The following is a 15,280-nucleotide window of genomic DNA, read 5'->3' as shown; positions in this document are numbered from 1 at the left end:
TAAATAATGCAACTCCACATTCTTATTTTGAGTTCGAGTCACTGGGGGCAGAGCAAGGACTGACTTAAGAGCTGCAGCTGCCTGGGCTTGCTGTGACAATGATCCTGCAGAGGACATGTCCCAGAAACAATGGCAATGTCCCCTTGGCAGTGTCCCCACATGTCGGAGCCCAGCACATCCCTCTGGCTGCCCTGGCTGGCTCCACACCCTGGCAGGGGGCTCGGGGACCTTGGCATGAAGTCATAACCACCTGTGGCTTCGATTTTAGCCCGTGGGAGAGGCTGCCAACTCCGTGTGAGGAATTACAAGCCAAGAGGGTTTGAGTAGTGTAATAGGGGAATTGACACAGGGTGGAAAAGTCGAATTTTGGGGTTTTCAGAATGTAATCCAGGGGTACAAGATGGAGGAATCTGGACGTGTCCTGGCTTTTTTCTCCTTCTTCTTGTCCTCCATGTCTCGGTGTGATGGTGACACTTTTCTATTGGTTTAAGGTAGAGATTCACTGTCTAACATAGGTGGTGGGCATTGGCACAAAATCTGCAAACATGAAACATGTAATTTTTGAGTATATAATGTGGGAGCCGCCCGAGGTTCGTCAGAGACTGCCATGGCTTCTGTACTAGGCGGACCTCGGCAGGTCAGAGAGAGAAAGTTTTAGATAAGAAAAAATAAACAACCTTGAAAACTTGACTTTACACATTCCAGACCTCTTCTTCAGCTGCCGGGCTAGGGGAAAAAGGCTTTTTACAATTTCGGGGTCATTCCAAGCAAGCAAACCCCGACACCCACAGACCCTCCAGCCCACCACCAGCCTCACATCGTGAGGACCAGACCCCCTCTGCCCACGGGACAGCAGAGCTTTGCTTTGAAGACGAGAGCTCTGGAGCCAAGCACACCCAAATCCCACCCTTCCCCTCTCTGGGAATAACTCACCCAGGGAAAGCCTCTCTCCCTCCGGCCCTGGGAGCTGCAGCCGCGCCACCCGCTCCCTCAGCCGCGTGCCGAAGAGGAGCCCCAGGCTGGCGTCGTCAAAGCAGGCCAGGCTGGGCACCATGGTCAGCCAGTTCAGGAAGCTCAGGTTCCCACTGATGATCAGGAGCACCTGGATGGGGAACAAGGAAGCAGAGAGCGTTGGAGCTCCCAAAACGCCAACCGAAACGCACGGTGATGGATTCCAGCGTGGAGCTCGTGGATCCTCCGGGATGGCAAAGCCTCCCTGGAGCCCAGCCCCAGCCCAAGCGTGTCCCCCTGGCTCAATCGTGAGCTCTGCCTCTGCTTTCAGCAGGAGGGATCAGCCAGGACATAGAGTGACTCCATTTCCAAAGTGTCTCAATTTCCACAGTGACTTGATTTCCAAAGTGACTCAATTTTCAGTGACTCGATTTCCAAAGTGCCTCAATTTCCAGTGACTTGATTTCCAAAGTGACTTGATTTCCGTAGCGCCTTGATTTCCAAAGTGACTTATTTTCCACAGTGACTTGATTTCCACAGTGCCTCAATTTCCAAAGTTACTTGATTGTCACAGTGACTTGATTTCCAAAGTGACTCAATTCCCACAGCAAGTTGATTTCCACAGTGCCTCGATTTCCAAAGTAACTTGATTTCCCATGGGAATCACCCACTTCTTGCTTATTCCGAGGGATCCGTGACAGCAACGCTCCTGAAACCCTTCAGGAGGAAATCTTGGAACTTCTAATTAAAGAGCAATGTTAAATATAGAATCGTGCATTTTAAGAGGCGTTATTTTGTTTTAATTTTAGCTTTTATTGGCTGTTTAGGAGAATATCTTGCCTGTGGTCTCCCAAAATACCACTCCACAGTACGAACATCAAGAACACAGGGACAGTTTCAGCCTGAGGACTTTCAGCCAATGTTCTGTTAAAAAAATCCATGTTTTCTTATTAAAAATGACAACAAATAAATGCTAAGAACGTGTGATTTCATATTTTATATGATTGGCACCATGGTTTCTGACATGGTGATTTGCAGGTTACAAGTTTTAAAATCCCAGCAGGACTCTTCAGAAAGTCAGAGATTGTTAAAAAAAGGAGAGCTCTGACCAATCACACCAAGGAACGAAAATCCTAACTATTATTTAGTTAAAACAATAATAATTTATGCTGAGTTGGATAATTATGAGGGGGAAAAAAAAGCAATTTCTATCTGAATTCCAGACACATGTTGGGTCCTGGAGGAGAACATGTTACACTCGAGGTTTGGGGCTTGCTCTGTGACCTGAATGTGATTTAACTCGATGCATATTAATCAGCCTGGCTTCATTATCACACCTCTCACTCTGCTCCTGTTCCGAGGTGATTTTGCCTCGTGCAGTTGCAGTTGTGTTAAGAAAATCCTTCTGTGCTTTGCCACTTCTGGTTCCCAGCTCTGCAGGAGCCCCTGGGTGGTCCATGGGAGGGTTTTTTCAGGAGTGATTCACCTCTCTTTATTGCTTGGAAGTCAGGAGCAGGAGCTCTTATTTCCAGCAGCCCTGAAAAATCAGGGGATTCAAAAATAACACGAGTTTGGCGTTCTCTGGGCTGGGGTGGAACTGTGGAGCCGACACATTTTTAATTTCAGTGCTTCTGGCTGAGGCTCGGAGCTCGCGCCAGCTCCTGCTCAGCCGGGGGTTGATGAAACCACGGACCCCTCGGATCTGCAAGGACAAACCTCAAAGGAATTCCTGCTGCAAAGCCAAAAAATGGGATTTGTCGAACATGCTGAGGGGTGGTGTGCCAGCAAGTGGCTTCGTGGCCATGGAGAGTGAGTTTTATGTTATTTCATCATCATCTTCATCATCATCATGATGGAGTGGTTTGGGTGGGAAGGGACAATAAACTCCTCCAGTTCCACCCTCAACACCTTACACTATCCCAGGCTGCTCCAAGCTCTGTCCAACCTGGCCTTGGGCACTGCCAGGGATCCAGGGGCAGCCACAGCTTCTCTGGAATCGGTGCCACCCTGCCAGGGAACAATTCCTTCCCAATGTCCCATCCATCCCTGCCCTCTGGCAGTGGGAGCCATTCCCTGTGGCCTGTCCCCAGTCCCTCTCCAGCTCTCCTGGAGTCCCTTCAGGCCCTGGAAGGGGCTCTGAGCTCTCCCTGGAGCCTCCTCTTCTCCAGATGAACACCCCCAGCTCTCCCAGCCTGGCTCCAGCCCTCGGAGCATCCCTGTGGCCTCCTCTGGATTTGCTGCAGCAGCTCCACGTCCTCATGCTGGTGGCAGTGCTCCAGTTAAGTGTCACCAGAGCAGAGCAGAGGGATGGATGTGTCCATGGCACCAAGGGTGAAGCTGAACTCTGGTGTCTCACAGGATCCCACAGGAGCAGCACCTCCCAGGATTTAGGGATCCACTGCCATCCAAACCTCACAGGCAGCACGTGTTTCCCCAAATCCTGCCTTCCTCTGGAGCTTCCATGTGCTGCTCACTCAGAGAAGAACTGTGCTGGCTCCAGCTGGGATGTTCAATTTAGGATGGATTTCCCAGGGCAGATCCCTGTTGGAAGAGCACGGGGAGCTTCCCTGATCCTTCATCAGCTGCACGAGGAGGGAGAATTCGTCCACACTTCCCCCAGCAATCCCAGCCTTTGGCTCACATCACCTGGACTTTTCCATGCTCCAACCACCACCAAAACCCAGCTGGATCTCCAGACCTCCATCCTCATCCACCCTCAGCCTTGATTTGTGTTCCCGGAGCGTCCTCCCTTGCTGGACAATACTGAAAGTCCCAATTACACCAACCAGATGGGATCAACCCCTGTGGTGATTGGGAGAAATTTTTTATTAAAGCCCAGTATTAATCATGGTAATTGGGGAGGAACTTTGAGGTTATAAAACTACAGCATGTCTAATGAGCGAGCTCCTTCTAGGAGGAACTGAGGGTTTTAATCTAATAATGTCACTTTTATGGATTATGACTGGAGTTTTATGAAGTGTGATATGAAATACAGTGGATTCATGGCTCTCACTGGATTAATTTGGAAAAGTAGTTTTCCTGGTTCTAGGCCCAAAACCAATTATTCCTCACATTTCTGTCCCTGCCCTGTTACCAAACCCCTCTGTCAGAAAACGGGCACCTCCAGCCATAACTTTTTTACAGGTTGGGCTTCTTTGTTTGGCTGGGGTTTGGGTTTTTTTTTTTAAATCCCAGATTGTTACAAACATCCAGTAGGCAGAGGAAGCTCAAATTCCATGGCACAGCCTGGATATTTGTCTAGGAGGGACAAAAACAAGCTGGAAACTCATTAACACAGGCAAGGGCTGCCTGGAGCTTGTCCACAGCATGGGGACAAGATCACCTCACTGGGGCTGCCTGATATCGAGCCATTGGCACAGAAAAGCCAAAACTGGGATGTCTGGAAGGATTATAAATCATTTAAACGGAAAAAGGAGACCTCAAGAACCATCCAGTCCTTCCTGCTGCCCCAAAGTAGAGTGTAAAAGTCAAAGTAGAGTTTCTACCTGCACTGGAGTGTATTTGTTAAATTATTCCTAGAAAAATACTCATATATGTAGTTTTCTCCAAAAGTTTATCATAGGCACAGACAAAAAAAAATCCCAATAATAGCAGCAACAACAATTTTTTATTTCCCCCATTATTAATTTAATTTCTTGTCAACTCCTTAATTGAATATTTGCATGAGGATTTAATCTCTGCTGTTCAGTGCAGAGGAAAACAGGTAAATAAATAATCACCTCTGTCTAGACAGAGGAGATGGTTTTGTGAATGCCAGAGAAATTCAGAGAACTATTGGAAGCACCAGGAGAAAAGGGAGCAGGTGTCCCCCAGCACCACATCCACATGGCTTTGAAATCCCTCCAGGCATGGGGATTCCACCCTGGACAGCCCTTTCCATAAAGGAATTCCTCCCTGATTTCCAACCACGTGCAAACCGAAACACAAAGCAGAGGGTCACTTACTCCAGCAGTGAAATGAAGGCTCTTTAGTTCTAAACAGCAGCCAGGATGAGGAATCCAACCCCAGGCATTCCCAGCACCCTGGCCCTTCCCAAAATGTTCCAGGCATGCAGGTTTTGGAGGGTGGAACCAGCCCTCAGCTCCGTGGGGCCTTTGCCACCAGCTTCAGGAGGACCCAGGCACTGCAAGGACCAGCTCTGGACTTGGTGAAACCACAAACACGATTTTCATTTGCCATTTGTGCTGCAGAGCCAGGATTATGCCCTAATACCAACACACAGGAAAATAAGGATTCAGGAAAAGCATTTTCCTGCCCTGTAGAAATAATCCTGGTTTGAGGTTTAATTACAGCCTGGAATGGGCTGTCAATAGGCACCAATCAATAACTCAGTTACACAGAACTCCCCTGTAATTAACACTGGATGGTTATTGAGTGATCAATAATAAAGAGGAACACCATCAAGAGTAGAAAGTGGAAGCCTTTCCCAGAATATCCTCCTCCCTGCTAATTAGGACATTTTTAGGAGATATGTGGGTTCAAAATTCCCTCTGCGAGAAATGATGTGAATTAAACCCTGCTCTCAAATCCTGGATCGGCCCGAAGTCACATGGAACTGTTTATGTTCCTTGATTGAAGGAATGCTAAAACACTTCTGGCAAAAATGCTTCCATTCCCTTTCACCATCCAGGCACTGCAGGCTCCTTTGAGAATCACTTTTTCTGCAATATTTAGAGGTATTTCACAATTGCCAAAGTCAGAGCAAACCCAATTTTTTTAGGAAGGAGACAAGGAGAACACATCAGAAAAATATCTATTCTGATAGCAAACATCTTCTCTAGTCCAGGTCTTGGTAAAATTTGGATGAAATTGGTATTAAAGACAAAGTATGGGGAAAACAATGTTCTTGGGCATAAATGATGGGAATGCTGAGTATGGCCAATCTCAGACAGCCCTGGCACAGGGAAACGGGATCTGTGTCCCAAAGCCCTTCCAAAATAATTCACATCCAAGCTTTTGGTTTCACCAATTCACAAATGGAGACATCTGCAACAGCTGGATTGGGACTCTGCTCCCCAAATTCAAGCCCAACACGGATTCAAACCCATCTCTGCCTTTTCAAGCTAAAAGGAAAGGACGTGACCACATTCGCAGGCCCGGGGAAAACGCAAGGAAAAAGTCAGGGATGTCACATCTGATCAGCCTGACACCGGCCTGGAAAGCACTGGTGGCTTCCCTTGTTTGGATCTTTCTGCAGCTCCTCTCCTTGCCTCGTTAAATCCATAATTTTGGGTAACTTTAAGCTCTCAGCAACATCTGCAGTGAAATATTTAACTTGGGTTGGCTACTCGGTGTCACTGGAAGCCAAGGCTGGGTGAGTTTCCAACTCTGGGATGACCTGGATTTTTCCAGCAAACCAAGAGCACGTTTTGGGGGGAAGACATGGAGCTGATCCCTGATCCCTGAGCCCGTGGGCTCCTGAGAGCCTGGGAGAAATGGGAAACAGTTGTGGCTGAAAACACACCAGGAAAACCCAGCCCAGTGCTGTGTTTGGGGCTGGGCAGCATTTGATTTTAATAAAGCCAGACTGCAAAAGCCTGGAGGATAAAAAAAGTGAAGGACTGGATGTAAAAATTTTATGGAAATGCTAAAAAAAAGAGGAGAAATGTGAAGGAAGGGCAGAACAGCCACCGTGCCTCGGCATCTCTGCTGGTGAAGGGCCTCTGCAGCAAGGCCGTGTCCCAAATCCTTCCCTCAACTCCGCTGGGAAATGGCTTCAAACTGTGATAAACATGGAATCAAGGAATATCCTGAGTTGGGAGACACCCACAAGGGTCACTGAGGTCCTTGGTGAGGATCTGCCACAGGTTTCCCAGAGAAGCTGAGGCTGCTCCATCCCTGGAAGTGCCAAGGCCAGCTTGGACAGGGCTTGGAACACCCTGGGACAGGGGAGACGTCTCTGCCCATGGCAGGGGTGGGGAATGGTCACTGAGGTCCCTTCCAGCCCAAACCATTCCAGGATTCTGGGATTCTAAGTCCAATCCCTGGTTGTAACCACCCAGCTCACCGACACATTTAAATTTTATTAAATTTTGTAAAGTTTTCTGAGGTCAAAAGAAGAAAAAGCAGGAAAAATAGGCGTTTTCCCATTTTCCTTCCATCCCAGATGGCAGCTTAGCAATCCCTGAGCTGTCAGAGGTGGGGACTAAATAAATAGCAAATGAAATGTACCCTGGGCAAAACCAGAGATGCTTAAGAAAACACAAAATGTGTTAAAAATCACATTTTTATGCAGCCATCTGCAGCAGTTTCTTTTCAGCCTTACTCATAACTCCAATTACAACGGGAGCGAGGTGTAAATAATGAAAATAATTTTAAAAAAAATAGGTTTTTCAGCTTTTTCCTTCCCTGAGCAGTTGGTTCTGTGTGGGACAAAATGATGCTGGGATGGAGGCAGGGAAGATCATGAGAGATGGGGATGCTCATTACTCCAGCCCTGCTGGGGGTGGCTTTTATTTTATTTATGGATTTATTTACCTGTAGGAAAGCTCCAACACAGGGATTGATGGAGTCTGTTCAGCACTAGATAGGAACAGAAGCCAAAAGAAGCCCAAATCCTGCTTTTAGTTTTGCAGAGGAAGACAAGGTGCTCCAAAGGGATGGAATTTAATAAACCTGGAGCCATTTATCTCTGAGCCTGCTGCCTGCACTAATGGCAAATGAGGATTTTGGGGCTGCCCGAGGAGCCTGGCTCCTCGTGGGAGCTTTGAAGATCCCAGCCATAAAGAGATGAGGGCAGTGGGTATTTCCTGGAAGCCTCATCCTGCTCTTCCCAGCCCGGATTTGGCCCGTGGCAGACAGGATCACATGAGCTGTGGATCCCTGAGGATGCTGAGGAGGAAGCAGAAAATGCCACCCACTTGCAAGGTCACAGCTGCAGGATCCCTGCTCAGGCTGCTGCACTGATGGCTTACATATGAGAGGAACCCTTGGAAGAGGAATGAAAATATTCCAGGCTGGATATTCCAGGCAGGGCTGTCACCCCCAGGAGGGGGAACGCTGCCCTGACAAACACCCAGGGGCAGCTGTGCTGCTCCCAGGGAAAGATGCTCCCCTGCAAACATGCTGCCCAGGGCTTGAGGCTTTCCAGCTCCAAGGAATCTGCAGCAGAGGACGAAGTGCAGCTGCCTGTCCGTGAGGAAATTCCTGCTCTCCACAGTGACTCATCCCACAAAACCCAAGGGCATCCACATCAGCCATGGGGCTCGCTTTCAAGGGTTACTCATTATTCACCCACAAACTGGGTTTGTCAACAGAGGGGAAGAGCAAAAATCCATCATTGCCTCATCCTGTGATTCCAACAGCCTCATCCAGCAGCGTGGATAAGGAGCTCCTCTGAGCCAGGTGCCAGAGTGACACTGGGACAGACACTGGGAATGAGGCACCAGGGCAACAGAACGTGCCAGGCACTGCCTGGTGCTGCTGGAGGAGCACTGGAAAGGGATTGATAAGAAGGAGCAAGGATCTGAATGCTCCCAGGCTGCTGAACTGGGAAAAGAAGCAGGGAGGTGGGAAAAGATACAGAGAACTGGGGGGAAAAATGCAGGGAGCTGGGAAAACTGCAGGGAGCCAGGAAAAGATGCAGGGAGCTGGGGAAAGATGCAGGGAGCTGGGGAAAGATGCAGGGAACTTGGGAAAGATGCAGGGAGCTGGGGAAAGATGCAGGGAGCTGGGGAAAGATGCAGAAATCTTGCTGTTCCAGTTTTCCTGCACCATCCCCACAGTGCTCAGATTTTTGGCAATGAGTGCACGGCCAGTGCCAGGTCAGGACATGGATCAGGAGCAGGACAGAGGTACCTGCAGAGGTGAGAGTGGATCTGCCCAGGTGTCCTGCGTGGATTCTGCAAGGGGAACCTGCTCAGCAGCCCTGGAAGGTCCTGTTGGGTGAGCATCTCCATCCTGGACCTTCAGGCCACGGACTTGTTACCGAGAGTTTCTGCCTGGCTTTGGATCTTAATTCCTCCTGGCAGTGAGAAGGAGCCCTGAAGGTTTCTGCAAACCAAAGTGCTCAGGAGCCAGTGCCAAAGGCAGGGCCGGGGCCAGCGTGGGCTGGGAGCAGCAATCCCAGAGTTCCAGAATTCTCTGCTGGAGCACAGGTCGTGCCACAAGGAGCGGGAAGGGAAGGGAAGGGAAGGGAAGGGAAGGGAAGGGAAGGGAAGGGAAGGGAAGGGAAGGGAAGGGAAGGGAAGGGAAGGGAAGGGAAGGGAAGGGAAGGAGCAAATTACAGCCCTGGCTGGGATTTACCAGCGGGAGCCCACGGAGGTACTGCCCAGCCCTCCCAGCTGTGGTCACAGCTGCTCCTTTCTGGCGTCTTGTGGTGGCAGCGCCGCTGTCACCGTGCTGGGGCGTGGGGGAACCGGGCCACATCGGGCACTGTCACCAGGGAACACCAGTGGTGACAGCTCAAGAGACAAAGGGGACTGGCATGGGTCCAGTGAGAGCCTTTGGAACTGGCCCAGAGGTGTCTCCTGGTCCTGAAGACCCTCCTGGTTTTGGCCTTGTCCTGGACAAGGAATGGTCTGGGAGTGCTGATGAGGGAATTGTGACACCTGGCTCTTCTCCACTGCGGGATCATCACAGGCTTTGCCAGCTCAGGATGGCCAGAGAGGGACAAGAGGAGCAGCAGTGTGACACAGCACCCACGGAGACGGGAGCAGAGCCACCTGAGCCCCACCCAGCCCCTCATCTGCAGCCACCTCAGCTTTGGGACCTGGTGAACCCCTGGTTTGGGACACATCACACCCACTCCTGACCCACCCCAGTCACAGAAACCCCTCCACGTCCCCAAACACAATCACTTCTCCCAACTTGCCCATATTTGCAATAAAAGTACAGGCTATTGGCTCTCACACACTGGAGGTTTGCCCTCAGAAACTACTGCAAGGGAAGAAAAGCACCAGGAGAAGCAGCAGGGCCACAAGAACATCCCTGGAACAACTTCCAGCCAGGACATCTCCACCACAGCGTGGCCAAGGGCAGCCAAGGGCAGCCCAGGGAAGCCACCACAAGGACTCTTATCACAGCAGTGGCTGTGTGTGGAGTATTTCATTTGGCACCCTTTGGAGCTCTCATAATCTTTTCCTTTATGATTAATATTAAACAAGTCATATTCCTTATGGAATTTCCTAACTCTGTCTGTTTATATTTTTCTCTACATCAGAGTTAATATTTTAAGATCGCCGTTCTCTTTTTTTTTTCTCTTTTATTTCACGTTCATCTGTTTTTCCTCATTTTATAAATCAGGTTTCTTGTTTAGTAGTCATGACAACATCTGCCTGCGGTGGTTACACCACAGCCTGGGGCTTTTTATTTTCTTTTCTTCCCCCAAGCTGCCTAAGAATTAAAACAAAAAAAAAAATCCTTTAAATAAATAAAAGCATAAAATGAAAGGGGCAAGTTGGGAAGCGCCTCCTCCTGCTTTCCCTCCAATGACCCACTTCAACAAGACTTCCCAGCATGGTGGGTGAGGACTCATTTGGCTTTAATCCTGCAAAGTCTTATCCACTTAGTTCACTTCAATGGGAACATCAAGTCAGGCACATATGAAAGTCTTTAAAACCTTGAGGTCTGGGCCTGAGAGGCACAAAAGCGAAAAGCTGGAGTTGCATTTTCCTTCTGGGCGTTGAGCTCGGCACAACAGCACAAGGGTTGGGGTGGGATGGGGTGGGATGGGGATGTGCTGCTCCCAAGGGGAGGATGGGGTCACTTCCAGGAGATGCTGGAGTTCAACATCATCTTCTCAACATGGACCACCACGAATCCGGCCACCACAGCCACCCCATGGCTCCCTTGCGCTGGATTCCCAAAAAACCCCAGTGGCTCCTGGAGGCAGCAGGACCCACCTTCACACCCTTAATTCAATTACATCCTGTCAGGACAAGCTGGAGATCAGGCAAAGGAATTCCACAGCAAAGTAGCATCACATCACCAATTGCATTCCTAGCATCTAGGGAATATTAAGGAATGTATTTTTTTCCCCTAAATTCAGTCTTTCAGGATGCTGGGCACCAGTAGCTGAGAGGAAATTTAGGCTTTTGGAAAAACAGGAGTGACTTCTTCCATGAGCACAGCAAGTGGCCACGGAGTTATGGATCTGTGCTTGCCCATGGAAAGACACCACTAAAATTCCATGGGGTGTTTCACCCAGGGAACCAGGAGATGGCCAGGAACACTGAGAGCAGCCCTGGATCCAGAGGAGGCAAGGAGGAAGGGAAAAGGCCAGGAACTGAACAAAGGCAGATGAACCTTCCATGCAGCAGAACCTCTGGGAACCCTGAGCCACGGTGTCCAGATGTTCCGAGGTCGCTGTAACCTGACTCCGAGAAGGAAGAGGATGTATTCCTTCAAATTCCCCGTGGTGCTTTAATTTACTGCAGCCTTGCCGAGGCTGCCTGTGGTGATCACAGGTGGGGTTTCACACTGACCAGAAACGTGGAGTTGGGGGCAAAAGACTCCAATCCTTTCAGCTTTGGCTGCCAAGACGGTTGAGGAACAGATTTCCATGAAAACATCTCCCTTTGCCTGCTTTCAGGGGCCAGAGGAAAACCCTCCAGCGGGGATTCTGCAGCACCAAGGACCCTCTCACTGATGGCCACCAGCACCTGAGACTGCCCAGCCAGGACTTTCCAGCTGATCCCTTCCTGTCTGGGTGGTGGAGAAGGGGAATTGGGAAGGAACAAAACATTTTGAAGCTCCAGTTCTTATCTGTGCTCCCATTTTTTCCCAAATAACCCCAGGAAAATGATCTCTCTCCATCTTCAGGATTCCACTGTCCCTGCAGTGTTGGCCCTGCAGCACCATCCCTCTGCCCCTGGAATCTCAGAGGTGGAGCTGATTTGGGTGCACTGGGTTTCAGGGTGCCCCCCTGACCCTTTTCCCTTGGCTCTGCTCCCTCTGAGGTTTCTGGCTGCAGGGATGATCCGTGTTGGATGAGGAGAACTGGCAGCTTTGCTCCAGAGGGATTTGTGTGGGGATTACAACTGCTTTTCAAGGGCTGGCTGTGGAATAAATGACATTAATCATGCCATTAATGCAATCCCTGTCTCTTTCCCACTCCCCTCTCCCCACTCCTGCCATTCCCAACCCCATCCAAACAATCAATGCAATCTGATTTGTTTTTCCAGAGGAAATTTTGAAATTTCTGTTGACTGAGGCATCCTGAGTTTTCTACTGCTCCTGGATTTTGGCATCTCAGAGGGGCTGGCAGCTTCTCTGAGGGTGACCATGATGTAGAGCCTGGTCTAGTGTCCCTGCCCAAGATGACCTTTAAGGTCCTTTCCAACACAAAACATTCCAGGGTTCTATTTAATACCCGCCCCTTTCTGCTTCTTTGCTCACAAAGTGCAGGGAATCCATCCATGAGCCATCCCAACCACCACTGCCACAGCACACTGGCCAAAATTTGGGACAAAACATTCCCAAACTGCTCTTCTTGTGCATTTTTCTCCTAGACTTCCTCAGCCTTTCCAAAATTGGCCTGATCTGGGATTTCTCCCTGCTTCCAAGCTTTCCTAACTGGAGCAGGGTGTAAATTTAAAGTGCCACTTCTGCCCCCCGAACAGCTCCACGTGTGGACACCAAGCCCAGAGCAAACCCACGTGGTTCCTGCAGAGCTTAACCCGGCCCCAGAGGGAGTTTCACGTGTGGAAAAAGTTCCTCAGGAACGTGGACAAAGCAGCACCGTGCTCCTGGCAGCGATGGAAATAAAATCCAAGAGGAAAGCAGGAGAGGTGAGACCTCGTGCTGCAAACACCTGCCTGGACTGTGGGTTTTTGGGGCTCAGCTCAGGGTTTAGAGCAGCAGCAAAAATCCAGGATGCTCTGCACGATGCCAGCGTAAATCATGGAATCTTTTCCATGGATCAATCAAAACCATGGAATGGTTTGGGTTGGAAGGAACTTCAAAGCTCCTTTCCAGCCCCTTTCCATGGCAGGGACGCCTTCCACTAGCCCAGGCTACTCCAAGCCCTGTCCAGCCTGACCTTGGACACTTCCAGGGATGGGAGGCCACGACCTGTTGGGAAATGTTGTTCCCAACAAAAGGGAAAGTGAGATTGGGGTTTGCAAACAAATTCTCCAGGGAAGGACCACCACTGACCACAGCACAGCATCTCCACCCCACACCCAGGGCAGCACCAAACAAACCCCAGCTGCTCCACGAGGATCCTGCACTAATCTCTGAGCCACAGCTCCGAAAACCCCAGTTTTTACAGGAAGATGAAAGCAATGAGTGCCACAGGTTTCCTGCAATTTCTGGCTGTTGCATCACCAGAGAGATAACAGCCCTGCTGGAGCCTGGGGAAGGGGATGGTGCAGCTGTGTAAACTGCGTGTGGGCTGAAGCATCCCAGGGCTGCAGCCTCATCCCAGCGCTTCCAAAGCAAAATAAAACCTCTCTGGGGGCAGCAGCGATTCACAGGAACATAAACCCACAACCAGCCAAGGAGTTCTTCTCATCAAAGCAGGAAAAGGGAAAATCCATCTTCACCTCCGTCCCTGAGCAGCTCAGGCACCAAGATCCATCCCTCTGAAATGAGGTGGGGTGTGTTGAAATGGCTTTAATTAAAGCTGTCCAGTCATTGTGTGAGGGTGACTGGGGAAAGTGACACCTCTGTCTGTGGATGGTTTCACACATAAAAGCACACACTCATTGAACTGGGCAGGACAGAACTGATTGGAATATGCAGATTACTTCTGAAAACCCCTAAGCTGACCCTGTGGGAGGACACAGGGCACAGGGAAGCTGTGGCTGCTCCATCCCTGGAAGTGTCCAAGATCAGGTTTGGAGCTACCTGGGGTAATGGAAGGTGCTGGGGTTGGAATTGGATGGGCTTTAAAGTCCCTTCCAACCCAAATCATTCCAGTTAAACCATGCCAGGAAGCCACAGTAAGAGCATATCAAAACTGCTCTGACAGCCAGTGATCCCAGAAGGAAGATGAAGGAGCAGGGATGGGAAGAAGCCTCCTTTCAGCCAGGAAAAATCACTTTACCAGCAGCAAAATCCTCCTCTCGCTCCAAGAGCACCACACCAAAGGCATCATCCCACTCCAGCCCCTTCCCCTCCTCGAATGGGCACATTCTGTCTTCACATGTCCATCTCTGACACCAAGAAATGATTTTCTTCATAATAAATGTATTAAAAATCCTCTTTAAAATAAGTTTCTCATCTGCCATCTGTTTCCAGTTAGGCTGTTCTGATTTCATCTCCTTTTTATTTTTTTGAAATGGAATAGAAAACATTATTTAAAGGTCCTGTCATCTTGCTGGTGGGAGGAAAGATCCCAAATCCCAAATCCCACCACTGTCCGAACAGCAAAGGCTTGGTGGGAGCCAAGAGCTGGGAAAGTGCAAAGGCACCAGCTCAGGTAAGGACTAAGGGACAGAAAATGGGATTAAACTTGGAGGACCTTCACCATCTCTTCAAACCATTGCACTGAAACTGGAGAAATTCACAGATATTTAAAGATATTTGACACGTTTTAGTGAGTGAGTTCTTTGGCTTGGGCACAGGAACAGGTTGTGATGGTTTTATTCAGCTTTAGCAGCTACACCTAAACGTAAATAAATAATTATCCCTGGAAATATGGTGCCAGAACATGGTGAAGATCATGTCATGGACACCAGGAACATCTCTGGTTTGCAGCTGCTCTGGCTCTCATCAGACAGAAATGTTTTATGCCCTCACTCACAGCCCCCTGCACTCACATGTGCACCACATCCTTTGTCTCCCAGCCTGGAGCTGAATCCTGAATCCCATCTGGGAAATGCAGATGCTGGAAGCTCCAGCTTGGATCATTTCACTGACAGCATCCTCAGCATCGATTTTCCCCATCCTGCCCAAGCACCTGGAAATTCTGCTGCAGGGCACAAAGGTTCTGGAGCACGCAGGGATTCTGAAAATAAGGTGCAAAATCCAACCAGGGAGCAAACCCAACCACCCTGAGCTGCCCCAGAGCCCAGGAGGTGAAGTCTCCCTGCCAGCCACGTCGCTCCACGAGCTCTGGAAGCTGTTCCTGGAGTGGCAAGAGCAGACAGGGAGCAACACAGAGAGAGCCCCTGTTCAGCTCTAATGTGGCCAACACGCCAGGACTGGGCGAGCTTCCACCCCATTTCAGCAAAGCTTGCAATTTTAGGATCCAGCTGGTGATTCTGGGGTCGGTGCTCAGCAATACTGCCGAGGGCACCGTGGCCCACCCGGTCCCTGGGGCTCTCTGGCACAGAGGTGGCACCAAACTGTGCCACCAGCACCAGGCCAGCCTGGCACACGTGGCAGCTTCCAGCAGGAACCTGGAACTCTGCTGGAACTTGTC

The 15,280-nt window shown here is 49.8% G+C and overlaps 1 protein-coding gene across 4 annotated transcripts in view; it reads right to left on the bottom strand.

Annotated features, from left to right (window-relative positions):
• The window catches only part of LMF1 (lipase maturation factor 1), a 146,860-nt gene that overhangs the window by 20,748 nt on the left and 110,832 nt on the right, over positions 1-15,280 (bottom strand). For all 4 annotated transcript variants that reach the window (XM_068207261.1, XM_068207260.1, XM_068207264.1 and 1 more), the window contains one exon: positions 934-1,102. In XM_068207261.1, the coding sequence (XP_068063362.1) occupies positions 934-1,102 (169 nt within the window). The remainder of the gene's footprint in view (positions 1-933; positions 1,103-15,280) is intronic.

Source organism: Anomalospiza imberbis, chromosome 16, assembly GCF_031753505.1.
Source record: "Anomalospiza imberbis isolate Cuckoo-Finch-1a 21T00152 chromosome 16, ASM3175350v1, whole genome shotgun sequence".
Taxonomy (NCBI): Eukaryota; Metazoa; Chordata; class Aves; order Passeriformes; family Viduidae; genus Anomalospiza; species Anomalospiza imberbis.
Note: the sequence above shows the minus strand (reverse complement) of the source record. Positions and strands in the feature narration are given on the sequence as shown.